This window comes from Lepisma saccharinum, chromosome 2 (assembly GCF_977018435.1).
Source record: "Lepisma saccharinum chromosome 2, izLepSacc3.1, whole genome shotgun sequence".
Taxonomy (NCBI): Eukaryota; Metazoa; Arthropoda; class Insecta; order Zygentoma; family Lepismatidae; genus Lepisma; species Lepisma saccharinum.
The window spans coordinates 182,659,431-182,675,694 of NC_139230.1; the positions used below are offsets into that span (position 1 = coordinate 182,659,431).

Here is a 16,264-nt window from a genome sequence, read left to right on the forward strand (position 1 = left end):
ATAAATAGATTTATTATTAATTTTTGAAGCCGCACCGTTCATTTATAAACACACTGTATATGAGTCATTGTGAATTCGAGTCAATTTAAACATTTTGCGTTGTTGCGAGATTATCTATTAGGATACAATTTGGACATAAACAATCTAAGTAGAAAAAGTGCATCTTGTATATCAAAATTGCCATGTCCATCTGATCTCCGAAAGTAGTGTTTAGCACGTCATTTTTCAAGTATATGATTGATTGATTTGGTGTTTTGAGTCCACTTTATGCACAGTAAGGCCAATCGGGACTGAACCTTCAGTTTGAAGTGGAATCCGAACCACTTGTGCCTCCACCGGGTATCGAACCCGGGACCCCTTGATTACTAGGCGACGACGCAACCACTGCGCCATCGGGGAGGCCATTTCAAGTATAGTCCATGATTGTATCTAGTATATGAATGAGATTTGTCCCTCCTCTCAAACAATTCGTGGCTTGTCCCCACCGAACGAAGTGTGTCACTTATAAATTAAGTTTCCGAAAGCAGGCATTATGCATGAACAGAACAAAAAATACTCCTGAGAAATTACAAACATTATAAGCCAGTTCGTGACCGGGAGTTATTGACGGTCTCCCCCCCCAACCTATCCACTTTAGGTCCCGGGTTCGAGTCCTGGTCTGTAAATATCTTTTTTAGGTGTCTCTTCATCAATTTCATCTATTTATCATCCATCTTCATAGTTTCGATTAATTATAAAAGTGACAAAAGCAAAGCAAAATAAGAACAAATAAAAATAATTGCAAAATGACTACAATGTCAGAACTACATTTGAAAAATAAAATGCGAGCAGAAGATTCATTTTCAAACAGGTATTTGGGTAGAATTGTGTAGACAGACAGCATGCTCCCGAAAGTTGCCAATCCACGTGTAGCATGACCTTCGATACTGGGGTTGCGCTTTTTCAGGAAAGTTTTCTCGACCCTCCTCAGGCGTCTTATCAAGAATGCCTCAGTGTTCGTAGCATTGCCAACTTATTTTCCGTCGGAAAAAGTATTTTTCCTCCTATTTAATCTGCGGTTGGCTCTACAATACATACAACAACTGAATTACGGCGAAGTAGGTTAGAAACCCTGCGTGCTCAACAGCAGCTTCGATAAGGCACCTGATTGTTTCGAGCTGAACCAGGAAATGGGCGATCTTTATTCCCCAAGGCCATTCCGTAAAACTAATGCCACAAGAAGTTTTCTGTGTGGATTTGAGAGCATGAAATTGTAGGCTGATGATAGTACTAGAAGACGTCAAGTGGATTTTTTTTCTGTTTCGTTATGTTATATAGCTTTCCTACCTATATAGTTTGAATAACTAATCAATCATTTGATGAGTAGACAAACACGAAGAAGCCGATCCCGTGGCAAATTAGTTAGCGTAATACACTGCGAAGTCTAATGTCGGATTAGAAAATATGGATGGGTCATTTGTCTTTATACCACTTCCATCACCTATCACATCCTTTATCATCGCGATTAACCGAAAGTGGTAGACGCGAAATAAAAATAGAACCTTTGCATGAATGTCCGAAAAAAAGGCAAGGGCACGAACCACCTGGAAAAGGAAAGTCAACCAAAAATTATATATATCGCGCAATTGCATTTTAGCTATAATAATATATGTTAATTATTGCATGAACATGCTTGAGGGGAGGGTGGGGGAACACAATTTTTATCCCGAAATTTTGGAATTTTGAGAGTTAGCCCCCTCCCCCTCGCCACATATTTGCAAAAATTTCATATAGTCTGAATCTCTGGTTCATTCCGCGTACAACGGTATATCACTCATCTCTCTAGGACAATTAGCTTCCGATCTACACTTATTTAATTGAAACTCTGCATTTTGCTCAAAATCGGCTCGGTACCCAGAGGCTTACTTGTGAAAAAGGTCTTGGGCGTCAAAAGGTTAAAACAAGACAAACTTTCATTCTAACCTCAGTCAATTGTGGGAGCTGCTTAGAAGTAGTAGTGTTGCTGGTATGGTGGACTTCGGTTCTTACTTTTGCTTTTAACAGATAGATACATTTTGAATAATAGTGAAATCAAAGTAATCGATTATTTTACCGAATGACAAAGTTATAATGGAATTGTGTTATCTCCATTACAGAACAACTACCTAATCTCATTCAATTCCAGTGTTCTATCTGGTAGATAGATATATCAACCTTTGCAATGATGTAAACTTTCAGTGCAATGGCGACAAAAGTCCAAGAACTATAATGTCAAACTTTAAAGGTTTCCTGACAAAATAAAAAAGGGACAGATCATTTACATTCTCAATGGACATGTTGAAAAAAAGACTAATATTCATTTTTTAAAATTTCTTTTTTTAGCGTAGGTAAAAGGAAGTCACTTGAATAAAGTGGGAATATAATCAAAATGTCCATCAGGTATTCATTGATTTCAAAAAAGCATATGATTCGGTCAAAAGAGATAAATTATATAATATATTAGTCGAATTTGGAATACCTAAGAAGCTTGTTAATATGATACAAGTATGCACCAGTGAAACAGAAAGTAAAATTCGTGTGGGTATTTATGTGTCTGACAAATTTACAATTCATGATGGGTTAAAACAAGGAGATGCATTATATCCATTGCTCTTTAATTTTGCCTTAGAATATGCTGTCAGGAAGGTAACAGAAACTAACGAAGGACTAAAATTAAATGGTGTGACTCAGTTGTTAGCATATGCAGATGATGTAGACTTATTAGGGGATGATATAAATACAATTAAGAATAATGCTAAAATACTTTTCAAAACTGCTAAAGACATAGGTTTGGAAGTTAACAAAGAGAAAACTAAATATATGCTTACAGGCCGAAACCAAGTGTTAGGTAATAATCAAAATATAATTATTGATAACAACTCGTTTGAACCAGTTTCCAAATTCAAATACTTAGGAGTAATATTAACCAATGAAAATTATATTAAAGAGGAAATAAAGAGTAGGCTTAATTCAGGAAATGCAAGTTACTTCTCTCTTCATAAACTTTTGTCTTCTAGTTTAATAACTAAGAAACTAAAAGTTAAAATATACAAAACAGTAATTTTGTATGTAGTGCTCGTATTAAATGGGTGTGAAACTTGGTCCCTTACATTGAAAGAGGAACATAAATTGAGAGTATTTGAAAATAAGGTTCTTAGGAAAATATTTGGACCTAAAAGGGATGAGGAGACAGGTGAGTGGAGAAGGTTACATAATTTAGAACTACATAATTTGTATTCATGTCCAGATGTTATTAGAATAATTAAATCAAGAAGACTTAGGTGGGCAGGCCATGTGGCACGAATGGGAGAGGAAAGAGGAGTTTACAGGATTCTTGTTGGGAAACCTGATGGTAGGAGACCTGTAGGAAGGCCAAGACGAAGATGGAGGGACAACGTTGACATGGACCTAAAGGAAATCGGTAGGGATGGAAAAGAGTATATAGATCTTGCTCAATATAGGGACAGATGGAAGGCCTGTGTTGCTGCAGCCATGAACCTTCGGGTTTAAGAAAGCTAGAGAGTTAGTTAGTTAGTTTAAAAGGAAGTAGCTATAAATGAGTAAATAAAAAATATTACGTGGCAGAGTGGTTAGCACAGCGCACTACGACGCCAGGGGTCCCGGTTTCGAATCCCGATCTGCACATGAGTGTTCTCTGTGAGTGTCCCTTCGTCAGTTTCAGCATTCGTCGCTCATGCTCATCTTCGCTTTCTGAACCGCCAGGTGTACAGCACCTGGCGCAGCGTTTCGCGTCCGAATTCCAGGAACAGGCAACTTACGGTTACCTGACCAAGTAGCGTTTCGTCCGAGGGCTACCATCCTAATAGTGTTTAATGAAGCAAACTCTTGCTAACACTCTTAAATGCTCCATCGAAGAAAATATATATTTTTTTGTTTTAATATTTCTTTCCCTCTGGAAATTGCAAATCTCACCTTCGTAGTTGACAGATAGTAAGAAAGTGTTGCCATCAGCCATGACTAAAATTTCTAGATCCAAGTTCACTTCCTCTCGACGATTTGTTTTGATTTGATTTGTTGTTTTAAGTCCACTTTATGCACATTAAGGCTAATAGGGATTGGACCTACAGTTTAAAGTGGGATCCGAACCACTTGTGCGTCCACCGGGTATCGAACCCGGGACCTCTCTCTCGACAATTTGTCTTGAGTCTGCACTCCGCTGTCTATGCAATGTAGTTTTAAAAGTTGTAAACCGAGGTATACTAGTCACCAATTCCATCGCTGCCAGTGGTTAGTCAAGGTGTGACTCATCATCAGCCAGGATCGAACAAAACGCAACTCATTAAACCGTCGCAGACGAACTGTAGCATTTTTCTAGAAATTTCGCTTTCGGACGAAACGCTACTGAACCGTACAGCAGTCCCAATGCCTACTCCAAGTTGCACAGCTGCTTTCGGAGCTCTTGGTTTGGAAAGGGGGTCGGGATGAGGAAAGGGTCTTGATTTTTTATACTGAAGCTCCTTCATTTCAGTCTCCTATTTCTCTTGGTTGAATTTTCTGAGATACGGAATCTACCTCATTTTGCTTGTCATTACGTTTTATTGCATCACCCACGGTACGCTTACATATACTACTTAACATTTTCAATTTCCCTGTACCCTTTGGTTAGGTACGGTAAAAATAAATAGCTGCCATTCGTCAAATGTTGTATTTTTGTTTTTGTTACCCATTTTTCTCGTACTTCAGTCAGGGAGCAATGCAGCTACTGGTAACAAATGTAGTCAGGAAGTAGCATCAATTGTTCCTTCCCCGCACTGTAGTTGACCAGTAAAAAAAAACGATGTAAAGCCTCGTTTCTATTACCACAAATTTGCCGCGCAACATGACGCGCGGCATGCGACGCTGCATGTGCCAAGCATTTGTTGAAATGGAAATTGTCTGCAACATGCCGCGGCGCAAGTGCCGGGGACAAAATTGCCCCAACAATTAAGACGCACAACATGCGCCGCGGACAATGGAAACAGCCTGCAGCAAGTTCCTGGGGCATGCGCACTAGAGTAGAAACAGACGACGCGACTACAATCTGTGGTCCAACAAGATTTAATAACAATGCAAAATCACTTACAGTCATTCTTACAAAGTTTTCGTATCCACTTTGAAGACGTAAGTCTCTCATCAACGAGTTATATGCTCCTTCCGAATTTCTTTTCGCTAGAAAACTTCTAATCCACCATCTAGGTCGTTTTCGCCTCTTATTTTTACAAGTTCATGGTACGCGCCTGCCATAACCACAAAACCCGCCATAGTTGTATTGTTCATCTTTACACAAGTTAAATCACTACCAAATTATTACAATACAAGAGAAGAAACACTGACTACTCTAAAGCACAATGGAACAACGCTACACTCAAGTCCTGCACTCCGGTGCTGTTGTAGGCGTATTTTGCAGAAGTAGTTTTGAATTGGAAACAGTGCACTGAATGACGCGCAACATGCGCCTGCACATGTTGCGCGTCATGGGTCTGGAACTTGTCAGAATGGAAACGTAGCTTAACAGAAACAGAAGGCTTTCACGATTTGTCTGAATATTAAAGTGATCTCTTTTTTCACACCCAAACATAAATAACTATTTTCAAATATTTAAACGTAACAGGGGTGTAAGGGGTGACCTTCCACGTATTACATCCAATCCTCAACTTCATTCCACGTAGTACGCCCTGGACTGCTCTTTCCAGACTAACGAGACTCTGGCGACTGGCCCTATGGCCAGTATAATTCTGTGTGTTCTCCTGCTTTCTGTCATATGCGCTGAGTGCCTCTTTACAGCCTCAGCTTTTAACCTAAGTCAGAATATTTTAATATTTCAGTTATGCGACATTACAGTTATGTTATTTGTTATGGTAAGGGGCTGCACCCCGTATAACGTGGCGGGTGCAAAATAGCCTAAGTGCTGACGCACCCAAATTTTTTTAAAAAAAGTTACATATAACTTTAAGAAATGCGTATAAATATTTCACCATCGTTTATATTTATGTACATGTTGTTAATTTTCAAATATTGTGAAGGAATGCAGCAAGATGCTACGTATTTGATTACTAATGTGAGCCACTGTATATGTTATGTTTTTATTTCATGAACAATGTATGGTCAAACATTATTTTGCAGAGCTCCGTGGCGGAGTGGTTAGCACAGTGCAATACGACGCCACAGGTTCCGAGTTCGGATCACAGCCTGTGCATTATTTTCTTTGTGATGTCCTTTCATCAATTTTGCCATTTCATCACCCATCCTCGTCTTCGCGATTAGCCAAAACTGGCATAAAACCAAATTTAAATATAACAAATCAAAATCAAACATTACTTGGCATGACAAGAATGGATAGGTTATTTTGAAGCTGCTGTTATTAAAAGCAAATTGTATGTAGCTTTCCTAGACAGAAGTTTCACACAGAGAAACTGATTGATTGGATAACGGCTGCGGATTCCTACTCGAGCAGAAAATATATATATTTCCATTTATTACTTACAAAAATAGCAGACTGATTTCCTGCTAAATCAAAGAAAACTTGCATTCACAGTTACAAATTGACGTGTTGAATGAACTTAACTACAGATTTCTCTCACTCCAATTCTGATTAATCGAACAGCACACCACAACGTGGGTCATTATATATTTCCAGCTTACTCTCGAGTTCCTCAACTAAAAATAAATTGACTGCGAGACAAAAACTCCTCTCCGATAACACATTATATGCAGATTGTACGTAAGTTGAAATTCCATCATAATAATAATTTGAATTCTTCAAGTAGTAGCTACAAATATAATTTTTCATACATATTTTCTTAGCAAAATATGAAGTTCCTCACTTCACAAGGATAACATATACACAGTATTTCACAAGAGTTTTTAGTTCGAGCTAGTCGTAGGCCTAATATGAATATAAACGTCACTTCATTACTTAGTTAAAAAAAAAAGTGCCAGGCAATCAGAATTCAAGGGTATGCCTGAAACTATTTGTAGTATCTCATGTATAAAGGGGGCTTTTTAAGTAAAATGAAGGATACATACCACATGCTTTGGTCAATTCAGAGTAGTAGAAACGTAATTATACTGCATGTTGCAACTGAAACCGTAGCCTCGAAGGCCGAAGTCGTTTAGTAATCCATTCATACACTCGGTACGTACCAAACATTTCAAGTTCGAGTAGACATCTGGGCATGGCTGTTTTTTTTTATAACATCCCTTCATAGATTTAATATGATCATCATTCATCTTCATAGTCGCGATTATCTACAAGTGGCAGAAAAGCGATATAAAACATGAATAATACAAAAGTATAACAAACAAAAGAGGATAAAAGGATGAACTGAGTTTGAGTTAATTATAGGAAGTTTTATAAAATTACTGTTTCTTGAATAATCTTGTCCTTTGTTCCGATTGTATTTCTCAGTCACACGTTGCTCAATATCCATGTCGACTGCCGTTCTTGCGTTCTTGAAAATTACTTTCTTGTCTGTCTATGACCTTCTTTCGAACGTGGTAGGTAGGCGGGCATTCTGTCTGTTTCTACACCAAAAAGTTTAATGCACCTCCTGTCCAAGAAGACAAGAATTACTGAAAGTAATTTTCAAAATTGTAAGCGGATGAGGGCCCTTGTAAATGATAAAATATACTGTCATTTTATTCGCTTAGTTTTAAGAATCACTTTCCATACAATTCTTGCCTTCTTGAGAGTCCAATGGCCCTGTCTAGCTACAGACCAGTTGCACAAACGCGGTTTCGTTTGTTTCGTACAACAATTCCATCTAACATTTCGTTTCTACGCATTTTCTACTTGCCAAAAGTGCCTTTCATATCGCCCCAAGGCGTTGTCTACTCGGATGCTTCGTGATCGAAAGTCACGTGTACAAAGTTTCAGGATTCAGATTTTCCGATTTTGCGTGGTGCTGCTGCTATCAGTTCGGTTCGCCTTCTCAAGGTCGCGCAACAAGCAATTATTTTTGGTCTTCCGATAGGAGAAAGCTTGCCTCTCGCTTAGGTGGACGAACGATTGGCACGGATGATTTTTTGGCTCGACCATGGTTGGTCCTTTATGTTTCGTCCTTCAGCAACTTAATCTAAGCACGAATCATTCTCATCGCCAAACAACTGTATTTTTTTTTAAAAAAAATGATGTAACACATGTAAACAGAGAGAGAGAGAGAGAGAGAGAGAGAGAGAGAGATGAGATAGATAGATATAAACGTTTTCCCTCAACAAACGTTTGCTTTGCTATCGTATAAAGTGAACGTACATGTTAAAATTCATCTTGCATAAATAATCAAATTAGAACAAATTCACATAAAGCGATTAAGTATGCAGAAAAGAAATATATTTGTGATAAATACATAGTTAATAAGTAAATTCCAATAACCAGAACTTTTGTCACGCCGAATCTTGTTTACGGATGTTTTCAAACGTTTTGTTTTACAATTTAATTTTTTCACTGACATCCAAAACGAAAATACGTATTATAACTTAGTGACTTTCAAGGGGTCAAAGTACTGTAATGTTAGTATGCTGCCGATCATAATTATGAGGCTTCTTCGAAAACGCCTTCGATAACGGTATTTGCTATTCGTAACGGATATGTGTATCACTTTTTCGAAACAGACTTTTGTGGAGGAAAAGAACTGTAACGTTACAAAAGTAACGAGCACAATTATACGAGAGACCTATGTTATTCTCTCCGGAACACGGCATCGGACACGGTATTGCACATCGGAACGTCTGTATCATACCAGCTATAAATAACGTTGTTGCTTTGAGAAAAGGAGTGTAACGTTTTTACAACCGTGACCTCAATTAAGTTACTGGTTAATTGTAACGTTACTATCACTTTCCACACACACTAAAGTTACTAGTCAATACGTGACGAACCTCTTTCTTACCCTGTAACGTTACTGGGTGCCGGCAATGGATGTAACGTTAAAGTGTCACGTGAAGACCTACTCCTTTAGAGATCAGTTATGGTTCGGTACCGTTATGCACACCTGTAACGTAATGTTCATATACCTGAGGTAACGTTTCCGTTCACGAAAAAAGTTATTCTGTTTCTGGTTGTAACGTAACGGAAACCGTAATTGAAAATACCGTTCCATTTCGTTACGTTACGACTCCCTGGTCTGTTCATCAATTTCATCATATCACTCATCTACATCATCATGATTAGTCAAAAGTGGCACTAAATAACATAAATAAAATGAAATGTATATTTTGCCACCTTGATGGCACATTGAGTACTTGACTCAAAATCTTGCCACCTAACATTCAATGTTCAGGTCTTGCATGGACATTCCCTTGTGAGCATCCTTTGATCAATTTCGTCTAATCATGATTTATTATCATTATCATGAAAGCCTAGAGAGGCAGAGGAATCTTATCTGTGCAGCAACATATTGTACCCATTTCCAGGCACGTATCCAGAGGGGGGCTCAGGGGGCTCGGGCCCCCTCCGAAATTTTTCGATTTACACTAGATAAAATGAGGTTTTTGGCTTGTGTGTGTGAAATAACATATTGTGATTATAATTTAAAGAGAGATATAATTATCGAGGAAAAGCGGAGAATGTTCTAGAACCCTGAGGGATAATCCTGTTATTGATAATATTGTATGTAAACTTTTCTTGCTCTTTCGGTGTTGTCGCAACGAACTTGAGCATTATTTAAAGATTTGTCAGCATTTGGAAGTTGCACAACAAAGCACTGTTGAAGGCAGTGCCATGAGTCAGGCTATTCGTTGGATTACTAATTCTCTGAAAAGCTCGAGAGGGAACGTTCTTGAATAGGAGGTGGAGTCGAACTAAAAAACATTCCAGAATATAATATGGATATAAATACGCGGATTCAATTTCACGCTTGGTCTGTACAACAGAATCATTCAATAAGACTTCAGGAGTAAGTGTGCCAGTCGATTAGTGATCAGTCAGTGTTCATTGACAGTTTTATAACATGTAGAGATTAGGGGGGGGGGGAGAACTAGTGACACATTTTGCTGGAGAGTTCGAGTCCAAATCTGAAGACATTGCCGACAGTGTAGTGCTAGTTTCGGGTCATGAGCCGAAGAGATCGAAGGTCTCTAAAGTAAATATTTCAGCAGTAATGGGCATTGCAGCTTCATTAAAAAAAAATATAAAAAAAATAAGCTGCACGGATCAACGGAAAATCTAAGTTTTGAGTGATGATTTATTAGTGACCGGACCAAGTTTTCTGTATGCAGTCCGAGAGTTTCCTGGGTTAAAAAAGGACTTTTAAGTCAACTGTTTTGGAAAAACACTCAAACACTAACTACCACAAAGGGCAGCCATGAAGCGAAAATTTTATGAATGTCGAGAAGAGAAAGCAAGAAGATGTTGCATATGTGGAAATTTTAGCGGAAAATGACTCGAAAACCAGGGTCTCTGGTATATACCGTGCAATTCTTTATTCTACCAAGTGAGCTACCGAGTCACCCTTGCCTTTGCTTGATCTTTTGCTGTCGTTGTAGAGCAGTAGCACGGTATGCCTGGTGGAGCCTGCATTTTCCACTAAAATTTCTGCATGGCACATCTCTTGTGTATGTCCAACCGTAAGATGTTGCCTGTTTAATTAACAAGCACAGAAAAAGGAGATAGAATAAAACTAAGGGACATTCCAACCAGCTGACAAGATATTTTTCTTCTGTGGTCAACACTAGCTGCCAGAATAAAACTAAGGGACATTCCAACCATATGACAAGATATTTTTCTTCTGTGGTCAACACTAGCTGCTGTTTCAAGGTGACAATGAGATTGACCCACCAGGTTTCACACCGAAGCTACAAGCTATACGTGTCGCTTGAGGATTTCACAAATCGAACACAGGCTTGTGCAACCTGTCGTGCCGCTACGGTGTGAAAAGTTTCTGTTGATTGGGTCACTCATTGCAAGCGACGTGTGTGCCTTCGGTCTGAATTCTTGCTATTGAAGTTCCAAATCACAAGGATGGAAAATTATGATTTTTGTTAAGGTTACGTTTCGAAGGCAGGTGACAACACCATAAAGGATCATATCCAAACCTGGGAGAACACATTCGAATGGGCCGGACCCTGTGGCTGAGTGGTTAGCACATCGCTCTGCGACTCCAAGGTCCTGGGTTCGAATCCCGCTCGGGCATGGTCATTTGTGAATGTCCGTTCATCAATTTCATCACTCATCCCCATCTTCGCAAATTAGCGAAGAGGCACAAAACGCGAAGTAAAATAAAATAAATCAAATCAAAACATTCGAATGGATTTTCCATTGCATAACAGCTTCGTGAAACGTACACATACACATACTGAGATCGTTTCGGCACAAACACAACGTTCGTACATTGCAACAAAGGTGTCGAGTGATAAAAAATGTCTGATATCACGTTCTGAAAGAAAAAAAACAGTGGCAGATTTAGGAGACAGTTGCTCTCCATTTTTGGCCCCGCACTATGGCTTTTTAATGCGAACCTTTTTCTACCAAGAGAAAGTAAACTTTTCTTGCCCCCTCCCCCCACCCCCCACCGTTTTGGAACTGAATCGCCACCATTGACCTTAAACATTGCGAGGTTCTATCTATACCCCTGTAAAAAAAATGATGTTTAGCCCCCCCCCTCCCCCGAAAATAATTTCTGGATATGTGCCTGCCCATTTCCTTGTTAGCTTTATGCACCAATCTTGAATGCCTTCTGTTTGATTGTGGAGGCTGTTAGCTCCAGAGTGAAAGAATAGGACTGTTCTTTGCATGTGAAAGGTTAATATATTTAATGAAATGCTTAATATGTAGTATTGTAAAGCTTGCCACAAGTTCATCCTCAAGTGAGGTAGCTGACCTCCATGGCAGAGTGGTTAGAGCAGTGTACTACATTGCCAGGGGTCCTAGGACCGAATCCTGGCCTGGGTGTGGCTGTTCTTTGTGAGTGTCCCTTATTCAATTTCATTGTATCGTCACTCATCCTCGTCTTCACAATTAGCTCAAAGTGGCAGAAAAGCATAGTAAAATAAACTAAATCAATTAAGTGAGATCAATTGTATCATTAATGTCAATAATAATAATTTGGTGGAAGTTCAGCCTTAAGCAATTTGTAGAATGTACTATGTAAGTTTCTAAATATTTTTTTTTCAGGCAATAAATGTGGGCATGTTTACGTTGCAAGTGATTTACAAATACATCCCAGTGATATGGATTGTTTTTGGTTTAATCCTGTGGGAAGGCCTGCTCGGAGGAGCTGCGTATGTTAACACATACAACAAAATTTTGTACAGTGTAAGTATATAACACCAGCTACTTTGAACGTGAATAAATAATAAATTGAAACAGCATTATATTTACGGTAGTTATGTTTTTATTGAAAATTAGATATTAGTTTCATTAGTTATATACAGGAACCAGGTAACATTGTGAATTCTAAATTAACAAAACATAACAAGCAAACAGAGAAGAATTGTAAATGAAACAAATTGGAATTTTCTAAAAACTTGGAACATATCACACATTTTCCAATGGGAACAAAATACATCTTAAATTCTGCATTTGATTCCTATTTAACTCATAACATAAGGTTTACTGAATCTTTTTAAAATATTGTTGAATTAGCATAACTGCTTTTGATAAATGGAAATCCTCCTGTTATGACTGATGTATTGTGCTGGACTATGAAACTCCAAGGAAACTGGAAATTTTAACTGAACTGAATTATTTTAAGATCATATTTGACCCATTGAAAAAGCCACATAGCATGCCTTTGTTCTTACTATGTCTTTTATTGTTCATTTTTCCTTTCACAATTACTGAGGAGAGAGGGAAGGAGGATACATTTTCTACTTGTTCCCAAAGGTAATTTTATTATTTTTAAAAAAGTAGTTTTTTTTGCAGGGGCAGAAATGTGCAAGGGAACTTTTGCCAAATATATTCCTGTGAATTCAAGAGACCAACCAGTCTTTAACATGGCAATATCTTATGTAATGGAAATGTAATAATATATAGTATGAACTTTAATTAACAATCAATTTATGTTGTAAATTGTAAGTACGTGTTCCTGTGTTAGCTTGCCATCACTACCAATTCAGTACTTATGAACTTTAGAGAATCATTGGAATTAATAAAATTAAAATAATTATAAATACATAGATGCACATATTTTTTGAAAATAAAAAAGCAAAATTTTGGTACAAAAACAGAGTCAATTTCAGGGTCAAAAGCGGTAAATAAAATAAAGTTCTGGTATTTTAGTGGTGAAATATCGGATCAAAAGCAGTATGCAAAATGAGATTTTGGTTTGAAAATTGTGAATATAATCCTAAATTTGCACTGCACTTATTACACAAAATAAACATATCCCTTCTAATAGTACATTTATGTAGTTAACAGAGTATTAAGTTTATTCATGTATAAAGGGGTCATTTTTGCTTCTCAAATATTTACAGCAAAATTAATAAATTTTCCGTGATTTTCATAACTTGCAGGATAATTCAAAGTTCAGAAAGTGTTGCGTCGGTAAATAAACACTAAATTTCGTTTTAAGAGTCCATTTCGTATTTTGCAGTTAATTTCGTGACAAAACAGGGCACCTGTTTCAGTTTCACCTTCCTGAAACATGAAAAATTATCATTTCAATGTGTTATTTCATATTTCGTGTCTTAATCAAAAACGAAATATGCATGCCTCTATAAATACATAAATGTGAAAAAAAAAATGTCAAGTCAATTGGAATTATGATGTAGTGGTAATGCTGAAGCCTTGTAATCAAGAGGTCCTGGGTTTGATCCTCATTGGAGGCACATTGCATAGTGGTTCGGACCCCACTTTAAACTGTGGATCCAGCCATGTTGAGCCTTTTTGAGCATGTGGTCTTTAAACAAACAAACTTTGACTGAACTCTTTTGGTCTTCATTTACAGAATACACCAAGGTTAACATATGTTCTCCCTTCCCCAAATAATAATTCTTGGATAATAAAAGGGTCAACCAGGTGGATTTTCTTTTCAGAGTAAAAATACCTGGGTTTTCTTACAAACCCTTAACAAAAATTTAAAATGTTAGAAAGAAACATAGCAAGTCACAACATGCTCACTGAATGTCATGGTACTGTATTTCAAACTTGAATACAATCATCACTAAATTTAATTCTCAGATATCGTTGATAGTGACCAATAAGTCAATATCAGAAACCTACACAATCTATCTCTCATGTTGCTTCGTCTCAGATTCAAACTTGTGTCTACTACATTGATTTAAACATGGTATCATGTGGCATTCAGATGATTTAGTGTGCTTTGTTATTGCATTTTATAGTTACAGTAGAAAGTTTTTATAAAAAAGATGTGATAAAGTATGAACAAACATCTTGATGTAGAAATGTTCTTCTTTTTACTTCACAAAATGTGGTAACCCTAAGAGGAGTGATGGGTGACAAGGAACATGACAAGCTGCACATGTCACTTGCATGCCTCTGGGCAGTTTTCTCAATACTGTGCATTGTGTCATCTCGGCCTGTTGTTCACACATGCATGATAAATGTTTTGCTTTAGACTAAAGAGGCCTATCTCGCTTCAGTTACACAATGAAGGTGTGTAATTAATCCCCGAGTCACTGGTTGTGTCACCTATCACCTGCCGCTTTGGTCTGAAAGCTCCCTTAAATACATGCACCATGGAAGAATCACTGAAAGGCCAGGCATGCACAGAAATTATGACCAACAAATTGGTTCATATGAATTCCTTCAGCATGGAAAAAAATGAAGATCTTAGTTTCTCAGTTTGAAGTGCCAGTGTCTTGTGACCCAAGTAATTTATATCTGGTTAATGGTCTCCTCAAGTGCAAGTCCTTGGGTGAGTGCCTCTCTAGGGATACATAACTGTAGAACAAGTAACATAGATGCTCATAAACCCTCAATCAAATATAGAACACACACCACTTCATAATGGTAATGTCGTGAAGATATAGTGTGAGCAAACTTGATGTTTTTTCTCTTTTCTAGATTCCAGAAGACAAGAGAGAATTCTCTATGGGAATAACCTGTGTTGCAGATGCTATTGGAATTACCTTGGCAGGATTGCTTTCTATCCCAGTTCACAACATATTGTGTGCCCTGCCAGAGCCTCAATAAAGAACATTCTGGAAAGTGGCAGTAACGAAGCTTTATATTTTCAATAATAAGATTTGTTCAGTGTTTAATGTTGTTCAATATTCTAATTTTTTTTTAAGTGTTCACGTGGTCAACCACCTACGATTTTAAATTGGTGTTGTCTATATGTAGTTAGTCCAAATTTCTTTTTCCAAAATATTAAAGGACAGTTCTGAGAGTTTTTCTAAATATTTTGTAACAGTGACTCTTTAACTATCACATGTTTATTTTAATTATTGATCTGTAAGTGCTAGATGGATGAAAATTTTTTATTAGATACAGCTATAAACAGAAATTTTTGTCAGGTGATACAATTACTTTTTTGGATATGTTTGACTCATGTATATTAAATAAAATTCATTTTTCCTGAATGATATTAAGTATTGTGGGAGATTTCAAGTGTGATATTTATGAATGAAACCAAAGAAACATTGTGATACTAGTGATATAAGATTTTAGAAGTGAAAAACTGTTCAAATAAATCTAGTCTGTTACATACACACACATTATTTGGCTGGTACTGGCATATCTCATTCCATGTTCAGAAACGTTATTGAGTGGTACTTAACATATTTTTCTTAAAGCTTTTCTATCAGCATTTTAAGTACTGGCAGAAAATTAATGTAGAAAGTTGAAAGTGTATTCGTTAATAGTTAAGAAGTTTTTCTTATCCAAACTCTTCATGTTAAATCATAAAAGTTTCATGTGTATCAAAGAAAATGTAAGTCATATTATTAACATGTGATAATAATTAATATGGTTTTGTGTTGAAACAAAATTGTAGTTCAGATGAATCTTATTAAAACTTATTATTTCGATAAATTTGTCAGCTGTTTCATTCTTGTTCAATCCACACACAGTTGTGTTCCATTACATTGCTACATAATAAATGTGTTGTAGGGACCAATACAGTAATGATCTATGAAACAGAAGTTTCTATGTTCAGATGCCATCACCCTTTAAATTGCTTCTGATTATTGTGGTGATGGAATGGAAATTTCTAAAAGTGGACTTTTAAATGTGAAAACACTTGGTTTATCATAGGCAAGGAAAATTGTAATAACATTAAGTAGGTAAATGGCATGAATGACAGTACGTTCAGTGCAAAAACAGTAAGTTCACATGTTGAAACTTTAC

General features: G+C 37.1%; 1 protein-coding gene across 1 annotated transcript in view; it reads left to right on the top strand.

Annotated features, from left to right (window-relative positions):
* Positions 1 to 15,850, top strand: part of LOC145983779 (battenin-like) — a 42,715-nt gene extending 26,865 nt beyond the window's left edge. The window contains exons 8-9 of the mRNA XM_083116828.1: positions 12,128 to 12,268; positions 14,981 to 15,850. Of these exons, the coding sequence (XP_082972954.1) occupies positions 12,128 to 12,268; positions 14,981 to 15,109 (270 nt within the window). The 3' untranslated portion in view covers positions 15,110 to 15,850. The remainder of the gene's footprint in view (positions 1 to 12,127; positions 12,269 to 14,980) is intronic.
* Positions 15,851 to 16,264: the final 414 nt, after the last annotated feature.